A 27619-nucleotide genomic window follows, 5' to 3' on the forward strand; every position below is an offset into this window, starting at 1 on the left:
ATTTATCTCCTGGTAATGGAATAGACAACATTTGTTTTCATAGTTACAAGTGTACAAGCTACAGTTTATGTGATAGTAGCATAAAAAATGGTTTCCATGTCATTCATTGGCTTACATATTCGCATATGGGCAGGTGGTGTGAAATCTTAATCTGAGATGTTCCATCTCCAGTGGGAAATACTCATGCAGCCTTTCCAACTGTGTATAAGACTAATAAATTATTAAAGTTTTGTTTTCTTTCCTAGTTGACCTCCACTCAGCTTCAAGTGACTTATTACCACCTCCACCCCTCTTCTTTTGATCTCTGTACCTTCAAGGCGGTAGTGTTCTTCTTCACTTTGGGAATAAGTTTTACTTTTCTGCTGTGGTGAAGGGGTGTAATTGTTCAAAAATCGTTCAGGACTTGCACTTCTGCTCCTGAAAGCATGGCAGCTTTACTATCTGGGGAACAGATGATGCATTACGAACGCTTCTTCCCCCACCCCCCCTTCATGCAGGCATATGGTAATTCCTCTCCAGGTATGTAACTCATGGCTCTCTAAAGTGCTTTAGGATGCAGTAAATGAAAGTCCCAGTTCATTACACTTGTGTTCACTTACTTGAGTAGATTCTTCCTCTATATGAACTTCAGTGTGACCATTGCTATTGCTTATTCAGTTTTGTATTTCCCTTTAAGTGTAAATACACATCTTATTTTATGACGCTAATAAAAATGACTATGTGGTTTTTAACTATCCTGTAGCAGGCCATCATACTCTTCCCTTAAAAAAAGTCTTTTTTGAATGTTGTATTTCTATGGCATACTGGCATTTCTCATTTACACATTTACTTAAGTATTCTTCCAGTACATGTAGCATTCTTTACATTCGAATCCTAAGATTTTTTTTTTTCTCCTTTCTATGTCAGCCCCGATTTTTCTCCGAATTAATTTTATCACCTTGAAAGATTCAGTGTGCGCAGATTATCTATTCCTGTGATGTAAGGAGAACTAGTCAGCAATGCCTTTGAAGCACAGTGATACTGTTTCTTGAATCCCTACAACTACTGCTCAGCATCTGTTTCTTAATTTATCTTGTAATCCATGGAGGATTTTTTTTCTGAAAACATGCGGATGAATTAATGATTGTTACACTACTCTGGTTTTCTGTTTGTGATTCTCTGTGCAACCCCATAATTTAGTAGGATAAATAATTGGAGAAGCTACAAACTACTATGCAGAGCAAACTTGTAGATTTTGAAATGCCGCTGAAGAGGGATAGTCCTTTCAGGTTCTTTGGCAGATTTGTACAGCATTGGAAAAGTTGTTGATGTTTGCTTTTCAAAGGTAGTGTCTCTTAGCTGTGTGGGATTTTGATTGACTGTATATTTTTCAATTTTCTCCCGGACACTTAAAATAATTGGTTAGCATATCAATTGCAATCTAGTTACTTCAATATCACCTCTGTTTATAAAACTCTTCACCTGGTTTAAGCCATGCACGTTTCTTTATATGAATGTTCCTAGCTGATTTTCCTGGTAAAAATGAAATTTGGATATGTAACTAAAAGGTTCTTCATAGTTTATTATATCTTGCAATTTATTTGTTAATAAATTTTCCTAGACTTGGACCTTCCTTTAGAATGAAGTCATCTAATTGCATAACTTGTTGCATTGCCTAGAAGCATCGGTTAGGTGAGGCTTTGCTGGGCCAGAGGATGTGTAAGCCTGTGGTAAGCAAGATGCATTTGTTCACGTCTTTCAAAGACAACTTTCTGCATTACACCAATTTTCTTAGTAGATAAGACTAATGTCAGACAGAAGGAAGTGAAAATCCTTTCAGGGTTATATGCAGCTTAGAGTTCAGTAGATGCTGGCTTTGTGAAAATAAATAGTGAGCTCTATTGGTTTAGATTAATTGACGTTCGTTATAGTATGCTGCTTATTTATTTTCTGTCTAATTGCTGCAGTCATGAATCGGGGTGCTTTTGTGAAAGATGTTATTTGCACGCTGTTCTGACAGGTTTACGGTTCAAGATGGCAGAACTTAAAGCACTCTTCCTATATTTTGACAGCACTGCAAATGCAAATGTTTTTTTTTTTCATTGTGAGAGTTAGTCAGTGGCTTCACCTGTTGAAATAACTTCTGTTCTTCTACATCTAACTCAAAGCAGGAAAAAATCATATGTGTATTTGTGCAAGAGATAGCTGAAGGTCCATTGTAATGCTATTTCTATTATTCATAAATCAGGAAAATCTGATTCATAATTGATGAGTTGCAACGCTATAGACTGTGGATGTTTCAGTCTTCCATGACTGAGAATAAACTGTAGTGTGGTTTTGGTGTTGTTTGTTGTTTTGAAATGTGTTCAAATATTTTTCTCAGGCCTTGATAGTATCACAAGGTAGGGAATTTTAAAAAATATATATTTTAAGGAAAGGAAAGAGAAGCTGATGACATGCAAGCGTTAGTAGATTTGGACATCATTTCATTTTGTGCACGTCCTATCTAACCTGATGTATTCTTGCAATCAACAGGATAAGGCCTGCTTTGGGGGCTTCTTTAAAAAGGATGAACACAAAAACCCTTTATTTCTTTATTTTATCAAAGATCATGAAGGTCTCTTCCTCTGCTCCACTTGTAGAAACAACAAAATTTTACTTGCCTGAAAGAGATGCAAAGCTATTGGGTTATTTCTAGCATTTTCTTCAAAACAGTTGAATAGTTTGAAATGAAAAGGAGCTCTCACAGGAGCTCTGCAAATGCAAATTGATTTTTAAAACAAAGCAAAAGCTTTTTGTAATCTCAGTGAACTTTGGTTGTTTCTGTCAGAGATGCTGTTTAGGCTTGTTGCAGGTAAGTGCTATGCAAATAAAGCAGTACAAATAAAGCAGCGCTGATTCACACTGGTCTCCGATTTATGTTTTAGTACACAACTGAACACAAACTAGTCACAGAATCGTGTTCTGTAGTGCTTTACCTATATAAATGTTGCAGTATTAGCTTACACTTGTTAAGTTAAAAAATGCAATGAGCTTATTGTGCTAAATCTTAAGCAAAATAGTATAGGCAGTCTAAATCAGCTGTTGTCTTACCTCTGCAATGTGTATTTGTTCAGTAGGAGTTCAGAGTTAATTCTGAAAGATGAGCTGGGTCTTATTGTCACTGCCAGATAAAGGTTTGGATTGCTTTGCCTTATTAAAGAAAAAACAGCTCTTTTCAAGTGGCTATTCTGGAATTAAACTCTTATTCTGTATTTATGCATTGTAATATAATGAGCTTCAAATATATTCTTCCAAGCTTCTTGACATCTTTTTGGTATCACTTCAAAAAATAAGATTCAAATAGGACTATACTAAAGCTAAATATTACTGAATCCCGAATGCAATGATTAGTTAAATGCAAAACAATATGAGAGTAGGAAGGGCTGTTTTACCAACTTATCTGAATCCTTCCAAAGTATGTGCTTAAAAATATAGTCTTTGCAGTGTGTCTCAAGAGTTCTGAACTATTTTAGAACAAATACAGTGTGAATTTCAATGTTTTGTTGACTCTGACAGAAAATTCATATTGAGCAATATTTCTAGGGTATTTTTTGCCTAGGAAAGTTGAGCTGTTCCTCTTTGTTAGTTATGATTGTTTAAAGCCCGTCTATTTTACAGTACTTACCTCTCATTCACTCAAATTTAGCTAAGAGTCTCTACGAATGACTAGTGCAAACTAGCGTTTGCAGAGTTAGTTCAGTCTCTGGTTTATTTCTCAATGTTTTCCATGAATAGCAGGTCCTGTACAGTTTTGATTTGCTCCTCTTAAGACCATGTTTGATGCAAGCTGAAGAAGCAAGGTTTCATTCTCTTTAACAGTAATGTGCCAAGACCCTAACAGGTTATGAAAAAAATTCATAAAATAAATGGCAAATTATTTCTACTATTATTCAGACAGTTCTCATCTCCAATAGCTTAGAGTTGAAAAGCAGGAAGAATGTATTTCAGTTCTTTTCTAAACCTTGTGCTTACTGTCAATGGTGAGGAAAAGATTGCCTTCGTTTTTATGCAGGCATCATAAGTCTGCATTGTTTGAAAAAAGTCCTGAAAGAACCCCATCTCTCTTTGATATTGCAGCCAATATATTTAAGAATAGAGTCCCCTGCTCTAGTGATTTTTGAGATGAAGGAAAATTAATCTGGAAGAACTGCTTTGGTATTGAATATTACCACTCACTTAGCAGAGGACAGATAATGTGTTTAGCAGCTGTGTCCTGCATGGACCTCACAAATATGAGAAACTGCACCAGAAAACTTTATTAAACGGTCAAAATAGACATAAAGGACAGGAAACATGTATAAGTTGTAAGAATATGATGTTTAAAATGATAATTGATACATAAGCTTCAACGTTTTTGCAGAGATTAATGGATTGTATTAATTACACTTTTCTAATGGCTTTCTTTTTCCCTAGGCACGAGCTTTAACACCTCAGACAGCAGAAACGGATGCGATAAGATTTTTGGTTGGGACACAGTCTCTTAGATATGATAATCAGGTAATTTTTTTTGTCAGATACCAGTTATATATTTTTTTTTTCTTTTCTGTTTCAACAATGTTCTGACAAAATTCCATGTTCTTCCTCCCCTCTGCCTGATTTGAATAGTAGGTGATAGTTCACTTAAAGAAGATTTTTGTGAGCAAAATATAGAGGTGCTGGTAAGTGTGGGTGAATGAAAAATTGTGTGTATTTTTGGAAAACTAAACTAAACTCCTCTAACTTACCAAACTAAATCAGATTGATTACTTAGTGAAAGAACTACCATGTTAATCTAAATCTTTGGATTTTCTGGAGCTATTTTTAAACCACAGAAGAGATATGAAGTAAAACAAAATTCTTTAGTTCTAAATCCCGATCACCTCTAATGGGTGTGTACACCCCCCCCCTTCTGCTGTGTGTACAGTTCTGCATATGTGAAGCTTCATAAACTGGCTTTTTCGTTTTTAATTGTTGGCAATCATCTGTGTCTTTTCTGATCATAAATTTAACAACAATTGAAACTGGGAATATCTGAGGGACCTTCATGGTTCAATTTTTATTGGGTTGTTTCTTCTGTGGCTATGTTTAGTTATCTGTATAAAAGTACAGTACTTGATTAGTTGTGACTAAAATTCAGCAAATGCCTTTGTATTGAAAAATGGCCTTGAAGCCTGAACTGTTAGCAAGCCCGTAGAACGAGTACAGTTGCTGACTCTTCAGAAACTGGTCTGTAATTGATTGTGCAAAAAGATCTTGGAACTGTAGCTCTGGGAGACATGACCTGCATATTTATCACAGTGAGGTTTTGAGTTTGCTCAATGATAATACGGGGTGGTACTCACGATTTAAAAAAAAAGAAATCAAAGGCATAAGGAGTATAGCATCTGAGTTTCTTTCGATTTCGGGTAATTTTTGTGAGCCAAGAGAAAAACTGACAGAATAAGCTTAGTTAAAGTGAGTACACACAATGATGTTTTTGATTGTGCTATGTTAGATGGTCTTCAGGCATTATGAAGTGTTCTTCTATTGATTAAATACACAATATAACCTGCCTAAAAGTCACATCCATCTTTTATTTCTCAGTTTTATTAATAATTAAATCTTGATCCAAAACAGTAATTGGAGAGCGATTCTCGCTTCTCAGCTGATACCCAGGAGGTCTTAAATAATTTAAATGTACTCATTCAGGTAAGCTGATGGGGCATAAATTCCACATTTTAGAAATATCTCTGTATACACATATTTCGACTTTATCAAGCATGCTTTTCTTTTTTCCCTGATTAGCATTAATAAATAGACATGCAGGTCACTTCCCAGGGTATTAAAACATGTTTGGGAGTTATTGGCCTTTAGCTGTGCCTCAGGCTGTCATCTCCTCTCAGCTAGTTGCTAATCCCCATGAAGTGCCCTAGGCCTCAAATATTATTGCTTAATTTATTAGTAGATTCTCTAGGTTTGCTTAGAAACTTGGTTACCGGACCTACTTTATGAGCTGGCTTCCTACCTTTAGTGCTTGATCAGGTACTGCACACTGGGAGATTTCTCATGCAGCTCCATCACATGCAAAATCTTTCTTCCCTTCCAGTCGTGGACTGGATGTTGCAGATGAGAGGGTACTAACTGATCGGCTGACATGGGAACTTCTCCCTTGTCAAGGAGTATTGCTGTAGGAAGTGATTTAGGCTTTCGCAGGAGATTCAGTGAGCGTATTTTTCTATTAACACTTTAAAATAAAAGTGAAGGAAAAGCTTTAGTATTGTCTCAGTATTTGAGATATTGACAATGTAAGAGTGCAAATTGTGCAGTCAGGCAGGGCTGAATGTGCTCTATATGAAGAACTAACACAATTTTAAATCCAAATTCTTTTCTACCAAGACAGACCTTCACATATTTTACGTTGCTTCTTAATAACATACCTGACTCGGTATATTTGAGGGATCCGCTCTCTCTCTGAGATGTAAAAGCCAATTATCGGTATTTATGTGTGTTAAAAACAAAACAAAACAAAAAAAAAAACAGGGATTGCTCTTCTCTTTGTACCATGAGTCTGTTGAATGTGTTTTACCTTAGAGGTGTAAAAGGAAGGTGATCTTTCAGGTTGTACCTGCAGTATATGTTGCTATTCTTTGCCCTCCAATGCTGAGTTCTTAGAAAAAGCCTTTTTTTGTAAACAAACAGTTTCAGCTGTAAACTTATTCAGAACACGGAATAAACAAAAACAGCACAGAAAGCTGCATAGATTATGTCTTTCAATAAGAACAGAAGGGGAGAGGTTAGAAAGTGTAATGATGAATGAGTAAGTGTTCTGTATAGACAGAAGCACTCAAATCGGGACAGAGTAGATCAGAGAGAGGATGTACAAGAAGGTGAAATAAAGCAAAACAGTAAATGACAAGTCAAAGTGACATCATAATGTAAAGTTTTGAAAGGCAGGAGGGTCACTGTTTAAACTGGACTGGACAATGGATATTTAGTTGGTGTAGATGAATAGTGTCCTGATTCCTTGGTAGATTTGTAGGTTCAGGGCAGCAAATGAAATCTGATACCTTACTAAACAGCTGCGGGGAGGTTAATATTCCTTATTCAACAGAGTGTAAGAAGATACAGGAAATGAGGATTTAAAATTTGAGGAAGGAATTGCTGATGACAGTGTTTGGAGGAAAGAAAAAGGTAACATATAAATTCAGCGTTCAGGCATTTAAAAAAGCAGGGCATAATATTGCCAATTTATTTATTGCCAAGTTGACTCCTGTCTAGCTTCATCTCCCCTTTAAGAAAATTATCTGTAACACTGTGTAACTAAGATTTTAGCAGTGAACTAATTCAGTAGCTAATGACGGGATGTCTTTTTTTCTCTTTCTTTTCATTGCTCAGAACTTTGCTAATGAACTTTTAATGAGTTCACCAAAAATTCTTCTGTAATTTGTTTGTTCGTTCGTTGTTGAACGTGTTGGAATTGCTCCCATGAGTAAAGTTACTTGTATATTTTGTGATGGGCTAGAATTTTAAATAAATAAATTTTAAATACATTCCTTTTATTTGTGATGCAAACTACTGTAATTTAAAATAGCAGAAAAGGCAAGAGTAAGGTAGACCAACTTAAAATACTAGATATATTTTAATCTTTAACATTTTATTCTTCCGTACAATCTAGAAAGTGTTACATTTCCAGATGCTTTAATAATTGCTTCAGATTTGTATGTGGTTCCTGAAGTGAACTCCTTAAAACAAGCAAGCCAAAAAACCCCAAAACAAACGAACAAAAACCTTCTCGCTAAGCATCAGCGCTCTCAGTTTCAGATAGTAGTCCTTTCCCATTCAAGTTCTTTCTTTAGAAGATGTTTAAATCTGATGATTTAGATACAGAATCGGTGCAAGCATTTAAACTAAGGATTGTAATGTTGTTATTTCTGTTCATTATTAGGAGAAGTATGGAACTGAAAGATTAGTGGAAGTAGTTCATCTACTTTTAACTGTGGTATGAAAAGCACCTTCAAGCTTTAACTTGCAGCACTGGGGAGAGTATACATGGGATTCCCTTGAAATGTGGAAATTGCTTTTCTAGAAAAATATATCCTACATGAAATTAATGTTATACTAAGTTGTTAGTGTAACAATTAATTAAAGTAGATATGAGTTATAAAATTCTCATTAATTTGTTCTGTGCAGTCACTGTGTATAATTAAGACCCACAGGAAAACCTTTGAAGCCCTAATGTTCTCTTTTATTTTATTTGCAGATTCACATCATAGATTTTGATGATGAAAATAACATTATAAACAAAAATGTTCTCCTTCATCAAGTTGGTGAAATTTGGCACATTAGTGCCAGTCCTGCAGATAAAGGGGTACTAGCAACCTGCTACAATAAAAGTAAGTGCTTTTTAATCACTTATAACCTGTTTAAGTATTTTAATATTTTTGAATGTGCAGAAGTTGAATACTTAGCAATGTGTAAACAATTTAAAACAGAATTTCTCAATACGAGCATTTTCCAAAAATCTTCTTATACCATTAAAAACACCTTGTCTATCTTATATCCTTAGATCACCTTCGTTATAAGTCTACTTTTACATTCAATTCACAGAAAGCAGCAAAACAAAAGTATTGCATACCTGATGCAAAGTATGACAAATGATATACTCACGTTATTTTAGGCTTCATTCTTTTTGTTTTGTATGTTTACTTTCAAAAATAAAAGCAAACATCTTTCAAAATAACATCTTGCCAGCATCAAATTCTTTTAAAAACTGCAGGTGATGTTTGTATATAGTTATTTATTATATATGTAAAACACACATGCCCACAAAAAATTACCTATTCTTGCCTAAATATCTCATCCAAAAAAGTAGGAATGCTCCTAATTGTAACCTAACAGTGAGTGTTAATCCTGATGTCCCCTGGAGGGACAACACAGCAGGACACAAGCAATCCAGGAGGATCTTGGAAAGCATTGATGGCAACTTCCTGATACAGGTGACAGAAGAGCCAACAAGGAGTGTTGATCTGCTGGACCTCGTACTTACAAACAAGGAAGGGCTGGCTGGGGATGTGAAGGTTGGGAGCAGCCTTGGCTGCAGTGACCACGAGATGGTGGAGTTCAGGATCCTGAGAGGAGGGAGCAGGGGGAAAAAAGCAGGGTCATAACCATGAACTTCAGGAGAGCTAACTTTGGCCTCTTCAGGAACCTGCTTGGAAGAATCCCATGGGATAGGGCCCTGGAAGGAAGAAGAGTCCAAGAGAGCTGGTTACTATTCAAGGAGATCACATCCTCCAGACTCAAGAAGGGTGCATCCCTCTGAGGAAGAAGTTGAGCAAAGGGGGCAGGGGACCTGCAGGGATGAGCCAGGAACTCCTGGCAAAACTCAGAAGTGTACAGAAGATGAAAGCAGGGACAGGCCACTTGAGAGGAATATGGGAATGTTGTCAGTGTGTGCAGGGATGTGACAAGAAGGCCAAGGCCCATTTGGAGTGAAATCTGGCAAGGGATGTCAAGGACAACAAGAAGGGTTCCTATAAATACATGGGTAACAAAAGGAAGGCTGTGGGAAACGTGAGCCTGCTGCTGAACGTGGCAGGGGCCCTGGTAACGAGGGTTGAGGGAGCTGGCAGATGTCATTGCATGGCCACTCTCCATCATCTTTGAAAGGACATGGCGATTGGGAGAGGTGCCTGAGGACTGGAAGAAAGCCAGTGTCGCTGCAGTCTTCCAAAAGAGGAGCAAGAAGGAGGAGCCAGGGAACTACAGGCCTGATCAGCCTGTAGTTCCCTACCATCCCTGGAAGGGTGATGGAGCAGCTCACCCTGGAGGTCATCTCTAAGCACGTGGAGGACAAGAAGGTGATCAGGAGGAGTCAGCACGGATTCACCAGAGGGCAAATCATGCTGGACCAATGTGACAGCCTTCTCTGATGGAATGACTGGCTGGGTAGATGAGGGCAGAGCAGTGGATGTTGTCTCCCTGGACTTCGGCAGGGCTTCAGCAACACTGTCTCCCATTCCATCCTCCTAGGCAAGCTCAGGCAGTGCGGGCTAGATGAGCGGACGGTGAGGTGGATTGAGAACTGGCTGGATGGCCGAGCTCAGAGGGTTGTGGTCAGTGGTGCAGAGTCTAGTGGGAGGCCTGTAGCTAGCGGTGTCCCCCAGGGGTCAGTCCTGGGTCCAGTCTTGTTCAATGCATCCATCAATGACCTGGAGGAAGGCACAGAGTGCACCCTCAGCAAGTCTGCTGATGATGCTAAACTGGGGGGAGAGGCTAACACACCAGAAGACTGTGCTGCCCTTCAGAGGGACCTGGACAGGCTGGAGAGGTGGGCCGAGAGGATCGTCCTGAAGTTCAACAAAGGCAAGTGCAAGGTCCTGCACCTGGGGAGGAATAACCGCATGCAGCAGTACAGGCTGGGGGTTGACCTGCTGGAGAGCAGCTCTGCCGAGAAGGACCTGGGAGTGCTGGTGGACAACGAGTTAAGCATGAGGCAGCCATGTGCCCTTGTGGCCCAGGAGGCCACTGGTCTCCTGGGGTGCATGAGGCAGAGTGTTGCCAGCAGGTGGAGGGGGGTGATTCTGCCCCTCTACTCAGGCCTCCCCTGGAGTACTGTGCCCAGTTCTGGGCTCCCTGGTACAAGACAGATACACACTTGAGTGAGGCCAGTCTTGAGAAGGCCCTCAAGGATGATGAGGGGACTGGAGCCTCTCTCCTGTGAAGAAAGGCTGAGAGCTGTGCCTGTTGAGCCTGAAGAAGAGAACACTCTGTAAATCAACGCGTATAAATATCTGAAGGGAGGGTGTCAAGAAGATGTAGCCAGACTCTTCTCAGTGGTTTCCAGTGAGACGTCAAGAAGTAGCAGGCACAAACTGAAGCAGAGGCAGTTCTATTTCAACATGAGGGAAAAAACTTCTTTCCTCTGAGGGTGACTGAATGCTGGCGCAGGTTGCACAGAGGTTGTGGAGTCTCCATCCTTGGAGATATTCAAAAGCTGTCTGGATATCGTGCTCTAGGTGACCTTTCTTGTGCAGGGCAGTTGAAGCAGATGATCTCTAAAGGTTCCTTCCACTTTCAGTCATTCTGTGATTCTGTGAATGCACAGCTGTTCAACTTTAGGATCTCTGCTTTCCTAGTCAAGGTAGGTGCTAAGAGTCTGTCTTGGGGTTTGAAAAATCCACCTGCTTCACTTTGGGAAGGGAACTTTTTTTCTCTCTGACAAACAAGAAAACTCTGCCATCAACCTGAATAAGTATTATTCCTGCTGTTAAGTATTAGTCCGTTCTTTCATGAAAATAAAGCCTAAGAGCATAAGTATAAGGTACACTTCAGTTTTCATGCGTCTGCAGACAGTTGTAGGGAGGTGAATTCTTATTGCTCAACCTTGTGGTTGTGTGAGAGAGAAGGCTCAAGACTGCCTAGTTGTCCAGTCCTTGTGAAGAGGAATGTAAGTGCTAAAATATGAATTTCTTTTGCAAGTCTTATACAAATATTTTAAAAGCAATTGTAGAAGATAGATAGAGTAATAAAGAGCTGCTTCTGTTTCCTAAACTGAAGTTGAGTGCAGACGTTTTCTCTAAGAGCATGAAAATGGCATTGACCTATGGTGGTTTACGTTCTTTTTCTCTGGCTTCACTGACTGGGTGTAACTGCCAGTGATCCATGGAGAAATTGAGAGAGTAGTAATCTGCCCTGAAGTTCTTTAGGATAGATTCTTCTTCTTTCTCTAGCCTTCCTGAGCTGATTTAGTGATCCTGAGCTGTAAAGAGTAAGGTGAAACATGCTATCTACCTCTTTTTTCCTACCTAACTGAAGGACAAGGTTGCAAAAAAATAAGTTGCAAAGTCCAGGATTTCTTCATCGGTGTAATTTCTTATTTGATGTTAACAGGTCTTAATTTAGTCAATTGGTATCTAACTTGAAGTACAAATATTATTTAGGATCAATATACTTTCTAAAGTGTGGTTGTATTCCTTTTTGAGAAAGGGTTATACTGAAGTTCCTTAAAGCATGTTATAGCAATTCCTTGTAGCAGTCTGCGTGTTAATCAAGAAACCTGTTTGAGAGAGAACTTACTGACTAAGTCCAAAGTAAGTTCTTTGATAGAAATGGGCTTCTATCCAAACACTTTCAATTTCTGTGAGATATCTGATGTCCATAATTGGACCTATTAATTCATATGCATGTTTTCTATTCTAGCTTCTTTGTGTTCTAGGTCTGGTTTGCTTTACCTGGTTTATGAACATTAAATTTATTGTTTGTACTTCATGCATCTTGATTTAGAATCATCAGCCAGAAATATTCCAAAGAAAACAAGATCTGATTCTTTAATGAATATTGATGACTCTAAATAGCAATGTATGGAACAGAAAGCACATAGCATGGGGTTCTAATAATAAGGAATATTGAGTTCAGCAGACAACTTATTTCAACTAGTAATGCAGCCAAATTAAACAATCGAAACATTTTAAGACCCTTTTATGTACTGGCTTTTATATACTGCACTTGTTTTGCCTTGTCGTTTTAAAAAGACCCTTTAACTTTTTTCCTCATTGAAGTACCAGTCAAATGAGTTGCTGTTGGGAGCAGTGATAGGTATTTGTATTGTAGCGGTCTCTCATGTCTGAGCACAGTACTTCTGGCAGATTGTTGTTGAAACTGGGATCATGAAGAAATGAGATGTGTGATCATTATTAGTAGCTCCTTTTTGAAGTTGCTTAAGTAAGTGGTAAAATTTGGCAGAGGAGAAAAGTGGAATTACTTATTTTTCACTTCAAAGCCCATTGAAGTAAGTTAATGGAAAAGAGAGAAGCACTCATGAAAAACTTTGGAATTTCCTCCTGTATATCTGGAGAGATACTGTGAGTTTTCTTTTAGTTTCTCATTCCTAGTCAGTTACCAGAACCAAGAGAGGAATAAGAGTCTACATTACTTCACAAAAATATAGTGTAGTGGATACAAACAAAAGAGTATTTAAGCATTTGCAGAGCACCTGTTCTGTGTTTGTTTAGAAAGATAAGTATCCCTTTCATATAGGAAGTTTCAGAAATATAGTAAATATTGAACTGAAAGTGAATGTAAGTAGTGAAGAAGTAAAGTGAAATAGTGTGAACCTATGTTGAAGAGGGTTTTGGGGACTTGATTAATTTTTTAAAAAGCATTTTGCAACTAGTAGTAGAGCAGTGCATTAATTCCTGAATATTTTTCTGTTAGTCATTTGGACTTGCTGTCATTAAGACCACAGACAGTGGTAGCATTTTGGCTACCACTAAACATAATGGCGTAGGGTTCCACAGGTCTGAAGCTTTTCTTCTATCCATACTCGTCTCTTCCCCTCCATCCCCGAATGTTTGTGTAGCATCTGCTTCCAAAGTCATAGTTATGAGACTTTTTTCCTCCCAATCATACATCTGGGAAACTTCCTTCAAAAGGAGTGAAGCTAGTATAAAATCAGTATCCATAACTTAAAAAAAACCAAAAAAACAAAAGAAGTTTAGAAATCTTACCCTGTAACTCTCCATGGCAAACTTACTAGTTTTATATTTTCTTGCACCATGGATGTGTGAAAGAGATTTTTTTTATTTGTCCTTGACAAGTAGGTGAAAGACGTAAGGAGGTAGAATTTTGAATGATGGATTATTATTATTATTATTGGTAGCCCTATTGAGAAGGTACGTCTTGTGATAAACCATAATGAGGTAGCTAGACTTCTGTATCAATGAAAATTCATTTCCTTTTTTAGCCACTAGATGTTTCTTTTCAAATGCTAACTTCAGATAAGGTTCAGTTTTGTTTTCATAAACTGCAAACTTTATCAGTAGCTACAATCTGGTCACCGTTTTAAGATGACTTTTAATTTTTGAGAAACTAGACGAGATCTGTCAAAAATGCCATATATAGCGTATTTCAACAGAGAGAGGCAGACTCTCTGCTGTTATTTTTGGCAGATAGGCCAAATAAGAGCTACTGTACAATACATAAAACCCATCAGAATATTTACTATTCATTGACATAATGATCCTGAAATATCTTTTTACTACTATTTCAAGAAAAATAACTTCTCTAGAAAGAGAAATAATGTAGCTTAAATCTCTTTGTTGTTCTGAAGAAAGAGATCCCCAAGAGCTGGAATCGTTTAGCCTAGAGAGGAGAAGGTGCAGGAAGGATCTTACCAATGACAGAGCAAGAGCCAATGGGCACAAACTGGAACACAGGCAATTCCATCTGAACATAAGGAAAAATTTCTTTATTATGAGGGTGACTGAACACTGGAGCAGGTTGCCCAGAGAGGTTGTGGAGTCTTCTTCGCTGGAGATATTCAAAACCTGCCTGGATGTGATCCTGTGCAACATGCTCTAGGTGACCCTGCTTGAGCAGGGGAGTTGGTCTAGATTATCTTTAAAAGCCTCTTCCAACCTCAACCATTCTGTGAGGTGAAGAACTCATTCATGTAGAACTTCAAATCCTTGCTGAATATGCAAATTAGGAAATGCGTTCTCTAAACAATAAATAAAATTAATTTAAATACTGTATTATAGTCTGCTACTAAAGATATTTTATCAGGGTATCCTTAAATAAACAGGTTTTGAAAATGCCATTCCCTCAAGCCAAAAGCCAAGAAAACCCCTTTTTAAGCCAAAAGCCAAGAAAACCCCTTTTTAAGCCAAAAGCCAAGAAAACCCCTTTTTTGATTAGCATTAGTATTTATGGGTTTTATTTCCAATTTGATATTACATCATTAATAAAGCCTTAGGTTTTTTTATTTTGTATGGTGATAATAACCAGAATAATATCTGGTCCCAATAATACAATCATATTTCATAGAGCTTACTCTAGTCAGTTCCTTTCTTGGTTATAATGGTTCCCATGCTCCTACCCGCTGATGGGTAACAGTTTCAGAATTTTATACTGCTACTACAGTTTTTATAGGACAATTCTATTACTAAGTGATAGGCATACTAGTTTATAATATAAACTTCTACTTTTCAAAAAAGGTCACAAATTTGCTATACTTCAGGTTACTCATCTATGCAGTATGTTAGATACATAGCAAGACCATTCCTGACTGACTCACACTGTTAGACAAGATGTATAGATAGCAGATGAAATAATTGATTGGAGTGGATACTATTTTTCTTCTTTTTGTTATTTGCCACCCTTGTCATTAAATATTGGTCATCTTATTTTCAAACTATAGTCTGGATGTAGCCAAGGCCTGAGAACTCTGTACAGATAAAAAGTTAAAACCATTAATTTTCTTCCATATTTTGTTACAGGTTGTTTATGTGTAATTCTACAGGCTTTTTAAATAACCTTTGTCACGGTGGAGGGAAAGATAGCAACAAACCAACCTGAGGAAGCTGGTGGCTTTCACGGGTTTCCTTAATGTAGTTAGAACCTTCAGATCCCCAGTAAAAATCTCTGCCACCTGAGTTACCATAAACAGCAACTTTACATCATCTCCCTCTATATTGGGCTGTCATTACTCTTTAATAACGTTCAATTTTTTTATCAGATGAGTTCGGCAGCTATTTGGTATTGTGAGCATTGTAAGAATCAGGAATACTGTATTTTAACCCAGATTCCCAAACTAGAGAGAGAAAGGTATATTAAGATGTGAAAGAAGCTAGATTTAAGAGAAAAGCTGAATAAAAATATAGCTGAATATCCTGGGGGTGTGTGTGTGGGGGGAATGCTTTATAAAATTAACACTCAAAATATCTAAATGAATTTATGCACTGTAAATCACTCTTGTAACATACTGATGCATGCAGTTTTTTCCTGCATAATGTGACAAGTCTATTGAAGAAAAAGAAACCCCATTAGTTTTTTTTTTTTCTTTGAACAGAATAGGATTAGTACTGACAGCTTTAAAGTAGGTAAGAATTAAGGAGGAAGAAAAAATCAGTTTGGTAGCCTTGTGATTTTAGAGCAGCAGTCTTGTTAAATTTCGATATGATACAGATTAAGTTTAAAATAATCAGATAAATGGATGGATGGTTGAATGAGAAGAATTCAATGTACATAGATTTTTGGGTGATGGTAATAAAAGTGGTTGTAAGCTAGAGTGCTATGCTTGCATCTTAATTGACTAATGCTTCATCTCTGAAAGTGTGATTCCATCTTAAATCAAAGATGGATGGAATGAATTTGATCACTTACTTTCCTATGATATTTGTTTACATCCTAAAGCTATTTGTTCAGTAAAGCAGAAATCATAGCATTTTCTTCACAGCAGCTTAACTTTAGGAACTTTACACCTTCCTTCCTTTTACTATTCTGACTCGCTGTAGTCAGTTGTGTATACATTTTTTTAATTTCTCAAAATTAAAGTGGGACAGGAGTGACATTTTTAAAAGCAGGAATAGGAAAGGTGACAAAATAATTAAAGAGATGAGAACAGCTTAGTAGAAATACACTTTTAAATATCAGAAAAGAATAATGGTGCAGCGAGGTGAGGGTGAGGAATGCAACCTCCAAAAAAGAGGTATATGGATGAGAATAATGATACACTAAGTATAATAAGTTTACAAAATGCAGACTAATTTGTCTTCAAAGTTGCAAGAAAACAGTAGCTATCAGAAGGCTCTGTTTTTTCACTAAGAGAAAATCACTTCACGTATGTAATATTACTTAGAGTCTGAAACAAGTTTTGTTTCAGTATTTGAAAGAGCATCATAGTCTCGACTGGGATAAATTTTTCATTGTGATGAGGTGATATGCCACAAAGGCTGTAGATCGTGCTTGAGCAGAGTAGATTGCAAAATTAGAACAATGAAAAGCTGACAAAGCACTAGATGCTGTTGAAATACAATCCAGATACACTCTCTGTATTACTGAATTTTCAGAATCCAGCCAGGGAAATAGGAAAGGCATTTGAATGGCCAGTTAATAGTGTTCTGAGGCAGGGAAAAATACGAGCAAACTAGAAAGTATCTAGTATAACTTTTGCAGCTAAAGTGGATGACGGGAGCCTTAACTCCAGGGCGGGCTGGAAAAAAAGTGGGATCCCTAGGGTAAAATGAAATTGGAGAACACTTTGAAATATGTGAATTCCTGAATGATGTCCTTCTTGTTAGTCCATTTTATAATACACGCTGACATTGAGTATATGAAAAACTTACCGTTTAGATGGTGGGAGTAGAGGTTTCTGGATGGTTAGTGATGGGAAGAGATTATAGGTGGATTTTTTTTTTTTTTTGTGGATGTGTTTTTTGCATATATTTTGGTTCAAACAGAAATTGCATTTTAATCTATGCTCCTGTTTCCTCTCCTCATCCTTCCCCCTTTTTTCACCTGCCATTTTAGAGTACTGTTAAAACAGAGGTGCAACGTTTTTCTAAGCACTTCTACATTTGGTAAAAAGAAACTTATAGCTAGATGATTAAAGAAACAGGGTATGCAGAGGGATCTTTTTGTGTGATGTCTCAAGAGTTTTGCAGCCATGCTAATTTACCAGCAATGGATGTTGACTTCATGAATCGCTTGAGTATGGTCTCAGTACTGAGTTTCAAGTTTATTTTAGAAAACCTGAATATAACTTTCATTATATCCTATTATCTGGAGTATAAACTTAGATCTGTGTATTGCCCAGAGATGCCAATGAATCTATTTATAATGTCAGTGAGAAACTAGTGGCTTGTTTAAATTTTGATAATGAATAATGACTGTTTACTTTGGTAGCTATGTCATTCTGATAGTCATTCTACAGATGCTTAGAAAAGACGGTAAAACTGTTCACCTAAAAAGTCAAGGGGTAAGGCAAAGTGGAAGGTTTAAATGAAACAATAGGGAGTTATGGGGGAGAAAAAAAGAAATACGGTCCAGACTAAGAATTCTGCATTGATAGTAAATGCAGTTTGTCTGCCAAACGTCTAATTGGATCAAGATTGTTATATTCGTTACTGTAAAGTGGGTTTTAAGGAGGTTTAAGGACTTTTGGATAGTGTTTCCCCCCCCCTCCCCCTTCTCCTGTATGGAGGTGAAGGATATACTTTGGGGGAAAAGCGGATGACCATATTTAACTAGCATAACTTTAGGCAATACCACGGTACTATTAACAGTCACAGATCTGATAGGAGAAATGGTGCTTTGGTAGATGCTTGCTCAAAGATAGGAAGGAGGAGGGAAGGAAGTGATGAAATTAGAGAAATAAGAAAAACCTAAGGGAATGAAACCTCAAATACAGATAAGGGATATGTTATTTCTAGGACAGGTATATAGCTGCAACCTGCTTGTGAGAAAGCAAGAAGGTGAAGGGTGGTATGTAGCCTTCTGGCAATCAATTTTGTAGAAGGTAGCAGAAGTGTTAACAAAGTAAGGTATGGCCCTTCGGTGTTAGTGTTTGGTAGGTGTTTTCAGTATCGCTTTGTGTCCTTCAGTAGAAAAATCTATTATTGTAGCTAAATGTCTGCATGTTCTGTTTTTTGATTCCTGGTTTCTGTTTTGCATGTTATTCCCTCTTAGGTACGGCAAGTCCCCACAACTTTCCTGAAGACCTCCTTATGTTCTTCCTTTTCATGCCGTCTTCTGAAATTATCATCAGTGAAATAATTTCTCATCCTTAAATTATTGACTTTAACTTTTAGCTTTGATACTGCTGTAGTATGAACAGCAATCTGGAGATGTCACCTTTGTTACTGTTTCCATCTATGCTTGCAAACTAGCCAAGATATTTATGCTGATTGTTTATGCAGTTGCGAATCAGATTGTAAGGATATGTTCACAGCTGCAAGGGTACCTTTATGTAATTGAAAGCTTGAAGATTGGAATGTGACATATGGGCCACAAAAATAACAGCTTTCAGGACTGATGTTTGGAATGATTTATTTTAGTGTTATCAAGTAGGGTTGGAGCAGGCGTGGAAAGTAGAGGTGGGGGAAACTATATCAACATTGAAAATGATTTTAAAAACAAGAGAAGGGTGAAGTTTGTGAGTGATAAAGCCTGCTGCCCATAAGAGTCTTAATACTGAGCGACCAGATTTTGATATCAGATAGCTGGGTGCTCTTAGTTTTACAGACTGCATCAGTATCGCTGGTGGTAACTTTTGCCTGAAACTGCAACCTAAGACGTGTAACAAATAGTCTCAGGACATCAGACTAAGATTTTAAGGTTATGTATGTATTCCAGTAACTTGAACAGGGCCAAGGCCTTGACCTGAGCCCTGGTTCACATTAGTGCCTCCTGTTAAACTGCTAGAATGGACCCTGCACAGTTTGGGCGTAGGCCAGCTAGCACTTTCAGAAAGTGGTGCCCACATATAGTCCAAGAAGTGTAGCCACCTAATTTCAGGTTACCCTGTAAAAGGTTGAGCTCTGTTGTGCCAGTTGGCTGCAGGACTAGAGAACTGTCCCTGACCCTCTTTTTTTTTTTTTTTTTTTTTTTATTTTTCTTTCCCCCGGTGTGGATGTAGCCTAACAGACTCTGAATGAGCACAGATCTCATATGTTACTTTGGACAACTCGCTCGAAATATCTGTCATGTTCTCTGTTGCAGGTTGTTATAAAATGCACCAATTGTTTATTCTGGAGAATGTTTCTGGGAACTATGCAAGTACTTCAAAAATTAGGCAGATAAAAAGAAAACATGATAAAAATATATGAAATATATGAAGATATGGTCAAGAATCTCAGTTTTCCTGGTCTCAATGGTATGACAGCTCTGTTGCTTAGCTTACTCTGCAGAAATGCAACAAATCATTTTAGGAACTGACAGAGAGATTTGGTCCTTCTGGAGAGGAGGATATTTTGGAAGTGAGCTATCCCTTTTGTACAGCACTTGTACAGTGTCTAGCACAATGCATTGGTTGTGTTAGGATTGCTAGGCACTGGAAATATGTCTTAGGAGTACTGATACTGGTGAATTAAAAAGAAAGCTTCACATTTCTCATTTGAAGTGAACACTCAAGTACTGCGGCTTAGGTGTACACCTTCAGTGAGGCAAAATTTTTGTCTAATTTCATGTTTTTGCTTCTGAAGAGAGTACTTTTTTCTAGCTGTTTTTAAACGCTGGATTCTGATTTGGACGATGGGCTAGAGTTCTTTGCCAGGATGCTCATCTCTGAAATTATAGAAAGGCTCGGAGTAATCTAGGAGGTTTAACAAATGTTAATATCTTGATTAGTTAAAGGAGGGAATAATTCAAGCTCTTATTGAAATTATTTATACAGAATGTAGTGCAGAATTGTTTTAGGAGTTGCTTGTGATTCTTTCACCCATGCTCTTCATAACTGAATGATCCTCGGCAGAATGTCAAAAGAAATTATTCTTTTTTAGAATAGCTGACACCTTCTCTTGTTCTTAATGACATTGAGACCATAGGCAGTCCCGAAAAAAGATGCTGGTGGCACATGCTGTCTAGGATATCTGTCTTCCTCAAGGGGAAGTCTGTGGATCTGGTCTCATCAAGCGCAATAAAAAATGGCAGACATTCAGAAGATAGGCACATTTTCGCAGAGTGCCTCATTCTGTGCTCCTTGGGGAAGAACCTTCATCAGCTATAGTTATTGCAGCTTTTTTCTTGAAACTTCCTGTGGGAAAGGACAAAGGACACGTTATGTGCAAGTACTCATGGAAAGGCAGGGACAAAAAAGGAAAAAGATGTCAATGTGAGTGTGCTTGATAGATTTTTAAGCTGACACAGATCTTGGGAAGTTTTCTTGCGAGAAGGAGTGCTTACCACCTTGTTCTTTGGATGTCTTGTGTAGTAGTTCACATAGGAAATTATTTAAATATATTGAGAGAAGAATATTGGAAAAATTGCCCTTAATAAGTTGAAATGCCCATTGATATCTGAGTATTTTTAACACCTGCCAGAAATACACAAGCAGGTAGAGTCAAAATGAATACTTAGAACAAGCATGCTTAATGGTAGTTATCTGGGCTTACAGTTGTACAGTACTAACATAATTGTCTGGTGTCTGTGTACAGGACAAATCTTAAATGACTTATCCTAATGCTGCATCAATGTATTTTACTAAGAATTTGATTTAGGATTTTTATTCCTAGCTTTCCCTCCTTACATTTGTAATATTTGCTCTGGCTGTATTTGTCATAATTTACTGATGAGAATTTAATGCCTTTTAAGCATTTTTATTTTTGAACTTGCATAAACTTGATTTAAGCCTGTGAAGCTTCTAGAAATATACTAAAATTGCTATTTGCTAAACTGTTGTTAACAGTTTGAGCAGTATAAAACAACAAAAAGCCATTAATGATTTTCAAATTCCATTTTCAGATTTGTAAAATAAAGTTGTCTACAACCAAGCAAATGACCCTCCAGGAAGGCACAAGCCCTGATGCTCCAGAGGCTGGATTTAAATTCAGGAGTGCTAAGAATTCCTTTAGGCTTGGTTTGCCTTTTCTTTGTTATATCACAGTTTCAGTGATGTAACTATGTTATATCACAGTTTTTAGGTTTGAAAACCTTTTTAAAAAAAAAAAAAAAAGTAGGCAAGCCATATGACTGTTTTAATTCATTTATACTTTGAGACGTATACATGCATGCTTATGGGAATGAAAATCTGTTATATACTATTGCAGATTCTTAGGCAGACTTATTACATTGATAAACTTTCATTTTTGTGATGAGATCAGTATATGCTGTTGTAGCTATTCTGACTGATATTTGTTGCTAATGAAGTTAAACATTTTTTTTTAAAGAAGAGAAACCTGACTGTAGTGTATAGTAATCTATAATTTTCTTTTCCATTCCCTTCATAAAAACAAGCAAACCAAATTATATTCATTTTCTTACTTCTTTTCAGTGTTTTTCCCCCTTCAGCTCAGACCTTCCTGCCTTGATGACTAGCTAACCAGTGAAACTGGTATCCTAAGTCATCTGTGCTGATAAGGGAAGAGCTACTGATCAATCTGTTTTCAGATTTTCATTTTTACTGAGCAGCTACTTAATTTCAATGACTAAGTTTGGAGGAAGAAGTCCTTTGATTTAAATAGACAGTACCTTTTTACTTTAAAAAAAAAAAAAAAAAGTGCCTTTTAGAGTGCACAAGCTATAATTTCACCTCATGCTCCTCCAAAAGAAAGAAATTTGTTGTTCATCTGAATGTAGTAATAAGACTGCATAAGTTATTGGTAAAAGTAGACATTTCTTCAGTGGTGTAAAGTAATTGACCTGCGTTTCATTCCATGTCTGTGCCTTCCTTTATTTTGATAAGTCGCTTTTTAAAAAAAATTGGTTATCACAAAACCTGGTACTACATACTCTCCATTTCCGCTTTGCGGGGAAGGCGAGGAGGAAAACACATGAAGAGCTGCTGAGATATCATTCCCGCTTATCCTCCAAAATAGATCGGGAAGAAAGGGAAGCTAGTGGAGCTTCAAGAAGCCAGAATTGACTATTATGGTAACCTTTGCTTGTGTAGAATTAAAATTCTTCTCAGACATAACAAGTTATCAGTTCTGGTGATCTACAGACGGGAGGAAAAAAGGGGATGACACAACTATCTAGTCTGTTAGCGTGGACTATTTTTGGTACATAATAGATCAGTTAGATGCAGCAAAGCATTTCACCTTCCTGCTTCTGTTTCAGTGAAATTTAACCTTAAGAATGGCTGTTTCATCTGCACCGGTATCCTGACTCCCACAAGGGCGAGAGGAGATGCTGTGTAGGAAGAGCATGCAGCCCTTGTCACTATCTGTCTTCTATTCCCCTCTTCCTCATCATCCACAGTCATTGGATTAGCAATACAGGAGAGTACATTCCTGCCTTTAATATGTTTATAGACAGATCCTAATTCCTTTTTGAACCATTGATGCTACCTTCCTCCACAAACTCCTGTAACATCAAATTCCAGCCTACTATCCAGTGGCTAGCCTCCTGTCCCTTCTCTTTAAACCTATCTTAAACTATTTCAGTGAGTGCCCTTTAGTTCTAGTATTGCAGGATTTGGCCTATATTAGTTCTTTCACCTTACCTACTGTTTTCCTGTTGCTGTAAACCTAGATCATGATGGTCTTTTCCTTCCGAATGAAATAGTCCCAACCTGTTGAGCATCTTCTAATTTTTCTCCATCCTCTTCATTTATGTTGCCCTTCTCTAATTCTGCTGTGTCCTCCTTTACATGGAAAAACCAGAATTACACTTGCTGCTTGAGCTACAGACATATCAAAGTTTTATGTGGCTGTGAAACAATCCTTTCTATTTTATTCTCGCTACCCCGTCCACCCCACCCCCATCTAGCTGCTGCTGCAATTTGGATCGATGTTGGGGAACAGTCCGTGATGACCCCAAGAGCTTTTTTCTGAGTTGCAACTGCCAGTTCTGAGTGCAGTATCACATCAGGATGACTTTATTTTTTCCTCTGCGTGCGTTAACTAACATTTGTATAGACAGAACCTCGTCTAATTACCTGAAAGAGTTCAGTATCGTTGCTAGACTTGAAGTTTGCATTATGACAGTAATATTGCTATTTTGAGAACTCACAGTAGAATGCCTGTTTTCTTTTTAATTTTAGCCTTTCAGATAGATCTTTGCTTTAGATCCATTGGGATGAAGCTTGATGAATTCCTCTCTCTAGGAAGAGGAAAAATAGAATTTAAAAGCAAAATTGCTATTAAGCATAACAGTATTAAGATTCGGAAGTCAGGCTATTGCCACTGCAACAGTGATAGGATCTATGTGTAAGGTGGAATGACTAAGGAAAACAGTGTATTTGAAAAGTTAGTCAAAACCCCCTCCCAAGTTCACGTTGAAATTAAATGCTTGAACAATAATTTTTTACATTGCTATTTTCTTCCATGTTTGTGCCTGCTCTTTATTTCTCTTAAGAATTGAATTTCTTAATCAAAATCCCACTGAAATATATGTGTAAAACAGTTTATTTTCCCAGTGCAAACGTGTTTTTCAGCTTCTGCAAAATTAGGTTCTGAATTTTGATGACATGTAGTGACACACAGAGCCACGAGAGGGCAAAAGAAAGTGCAGTTGTAGAAGACTCCTATCTGGCATTTTACACACACAGACGTGCACCTGTATGCACGCACATCTTTTGTTTTATTTCATCAGGTTTCCACAAACAAGATAGGTGCTACTGTGCAGTGATTATGAAGACATTGTATAAATAACTTTGCAAACTTTATTTTCCTTTTTATCAAAAATAAGCAGCAGTTTTGTGTGTACTTAAAATCCATTAATTTGAAACACTGAATTTGTAATGAGTTATGGCTGTCTAGCACATTACTTTTTTTCACCCCCTTCTATTCTTAACCCAATGCATTTATGTATTAAAAAACTTCCTGCAGAGAAAAATCCTTCAGTAAGGATATTGGAAATAATGCTGGTGGTGCTCACAGCTGCTTAGTATTGAAGACAGCACATGGCCTTGGCTTCATTGGTTTCAATTTACTTTGCTGGAGTGAAAACACTCCATGTAAGGAAATCATTGGTATGGCTATGTGATATTCTAGAGTCATAAAATAGGGAAGTGAAGCGTAGGGTGCAGAGTTGAATGATCTCTAAATTTTCCCCAGTGTTTTTCTCAGCAGTGCTGGAAGACTGCAAAGAAGAAAATTTGTTTTTGTAGTTGGAGGGAAGAAATATAATCAAAAATGTTTGTGTTCTTTGTAAGTTATACCTTTTGTTCTCTAGAAATTGTAATTATGCTACGTAATTTGTAGCATTCCCATGAAGTACCTTCCGATAAGGTTTTAAGTGAAATGACTGACATCTGGTATGTATGATGGAAAACCACTATGCAAATGGTGAATTTTTTCTCTTCTCTCAATAGCCTGTGTTGCTGAGAAGTTGCTCCATGTTAACTGGTGTTCAAATTTGAAGGCCTATGTTTACTTAAATATATTTTGCAGTGTAAGTCCAAATGACAGATAACAAAGCTATTATTACAGTTTATCAGGCCGGGCTATAATCTTGTGCATATATATAAGGCTGCTGTAGGAGTCTAGCTTAGTACTGCCTCTCAGCCAGTGGGTAAGATGAGATATATAGGGAAAAGTGTTAGAACTGGGGGAGCATATACAATATAATGAACTTGAAACACAGATGCTTGTTAGTCATTGATTTAGGATTTTGTCTTTTATTTGGCAACCATCATTGGGTTAATTGTAGTGTTTATTCTGTGAAGCAGAATAGAACTATGTCAGAAAGAAGGCAGGGAAGCTGACTGAAATAGAAGCATTGCAAGATGATCATGATATTAAAAAGAATGCTTCTAGAACACGGAAAGTTGGTGAAATGCTTCTGAATTAGAGCTGTCACTGGGAGAGAACCCACTGGATTATCAGGCTGCTGTATCCTTCAGCATTAGGTTTCCCTCTCTCTCTCTCTCTCTCTTTGGTTAGAACAAAAAACTGTGTATTAGAACAGAAAAACAATTTTTGTAATTCTCAAGTAATTTTTTAACTTAATCTTCAATATTGAACTGAACTAGTGTAATAAACTGAAAAAAAAATTTTCTCCAGCCAGTGCTATTGCTGCAGTAAATAACATTTGATGTTCATTATTTCTAAAAACATTTATTCTGTTAGTTCAATGGCTTATTCTGCATGTTGACTTCTAACATTCTAGTCTTCTGAATTAATTAGGTAATTTTGTTTGTTATGATTTCAGATTACTTTAATTTTTAAATAAACATTTTAAAGCACTTTCACTTTTCTTTTAATATTTCATTTTATCCACTTTGCAGTGGCCAGCTTTGCTAGTTAGTTCAGACAGGTTGCAGGTAACCTCCCAGCTCTGGAATGTGTCAGTGTACAATCCTAAAATATTACAATCGATTTCTGATTTGCTGGGTTTTCAGTGGTGGGTTGCACTGTAGTTGTATGCATTTTGTGGAGTGAATCTGTGCAACTCATAAGCGTGAGGCAGAACCCTTAAATTTGAAGAAGTCTTCAAAATATTTTATCACCAGGATTCTGCATGCAGCATGTCACAGCTCTGTACAATGTTTGGGGAGGATGGAATCGGAGAACCATGTACGTAAGGTCCAGTGTGGGAATTGCAAATATGTAATGCCTTATGGTATATGTTTAGGCATTTTTGTCCAACTAGCTTGTCCATAAGAAGTGAAACCTAGAAGTTTGCTTTTCTCTGGTGTATATTAGACTTCAAAGTTAGTCATGAATGTGCAAGTGAAACTCAGTATTATGAGTGAACTCCATCCGAGTAAACATTAAAAGACTTGTGACTTCACATTTTTCACGTTCCGTTCTCTGTGGAAGAGAATGGCCCTATTACTATCATGAAGATGTGGCCTACCGGAGCCTCACCGTATCAAATCTTTGTTGGAAAGCTGGAGAGACTGACGTGAGAGTCCCTTGCTTGATGGACTCATAAAAGAACACTAAAAGTCTGTTTATTTTTTCTTCTGCTGGTGATGTAATGTACTTCACACAGTTCAAGTCCTAACCATGTCTAAAATATGTAGCTGCCTTCTTAATTAAAGTGGCAAATCTAGAGTTAGAGCTAATAATCATCTGATAACACTGAGTTATGCGATTATATTACATTTCTGTAGCATATTCTATCCTCTGCAATGCTTAGGTAAAAGCTTGTTAAAAATGTTTTAAAGACTATTATAATACTAGTTTTTTGTAATTTTTAGGTGATAGTGTACAACCTTAATTCCCTGTTAGCTTAAATTTTTGTAAGTATTCTTTAAAAGGGAAAACTATGTTTGTAGTAGCTTTGTGTGGCATTAAACAAAAATAGTATATTTGACTGTGAGACATAAAAATTGAGATGCATTGCAGATGGTTCTGCCACTGTAGCTGCCAGAGTGACCGATAGCTACAGTGACTCTGAGAATTTGAGGTTAATGTATTTGTACCTTTTCTGGGATTGTGAAGACTATTTGCAGCTCATACGCGCATGTGCTACCTGGTAAACTAACGGCATTTCTTCACTTTTTAAGGATTGTAGGATACTTAATTCAGGTTTAAGGGATCTTAGAGGGTCTCTAACTCAACCTTCTGCTCAAAGCAGGGTTAGCTATGAGATGAGACCAGGTTGCTCAGTACAGTTGAATCTTGAAAACCTCCACAGATGGAGACTGCACAGCCTCTCTGGAGAATCCATTCCACTGCTTGGCTGCGTTCAGAGTGTAGAAGTTTCTCTGTATATCCAGTTGGAACCTCTCATTTCAACTTATGCCCAGTGGCTCTTGTTTTCCCACCATGCACCAAGGCGAAGTTGCCCTAAGCTTTCTCATCTGTAGGCTGAAAAGGCCCATTGAGCATTTTTAACCCCCGGCCATCTTGGTGGCCCTTCACTGAACTAGCTTCAGTTTGTAGTTTGTTTGTTTTTGTTGTTTTTGTTGTGTTTTTTTTTTTTTTTAAAAGGAGCATCTACTTCCGGAGTGTTTCTCTCTCCCCCCTTTCCCCCTCCTCCATGCTATGTTTTCTTGACTCTTGTCATGAAAAAGAAGTTTTAAAGCCATCTCTTGGAACACTAACTTAAAGAGCAGTCAGTGATTTGTATTTTCCCTTGACTAACGGATCAGCCTGCCTCTGACATCTTGCGTATGTTTAACTTTCAACTCAAATTCTAATAGGCTTATTTTTTTGTAAATTCTGTCATTTGTTCTGATCACTGAGTACATCGTTATCTTTCTGCCTGTTATCTAGAGTCACAAAGTGGGATTTTGAGGTCCTCTTATCTG

At 37.4% G+C, this 27619-nt stretch overlaps 1 protein-coding gene across 12 annotated transcripts in view; it reads left to right on the plus strand.

Moving 5' to 3' along the window:
* EIPR1 (EARP complex and GARP complex interacting protein 1) overlaps positions 1-27619 on the plus strand; it is a 226891-nt gene that overhangs the window by 8907 nt on the left and 190365 nt on the right. For all 12 annotated transcript variants that reach the window (XR_011140065.1, XR_011140070.1, XR_011140069.1 and 9 more), the window contains exons 2-3: positions 4435-4518; positions 8240-8372. Coding sequence is in view for 6 of the 12 variants with exons in the window: in XM_068937251.1 (XP_068793352.1) it covers positions 4435-4518; positions 8240-8372 (217 nt within the window). In the remaining 6 variants the exon portion in view is untranslated. The remainder of the gene's footprint in view (positions 1-4434; positions 4519-8239; positions 8373-27619) is intronic.

This window comes from Struthio camelus, chromosome 3 (genome assembly GCF_040807025.1).
Source record: "Struthio camelus isolate bStrCam1 chromosome 3, bStrCam1.hap1, whole genome shotgun sequence".
NCBI lineage: Eukaryota > Metazoa > Chordata > Aves > Struthioniformes > Struthionidae > Struthio > Struthio camelus.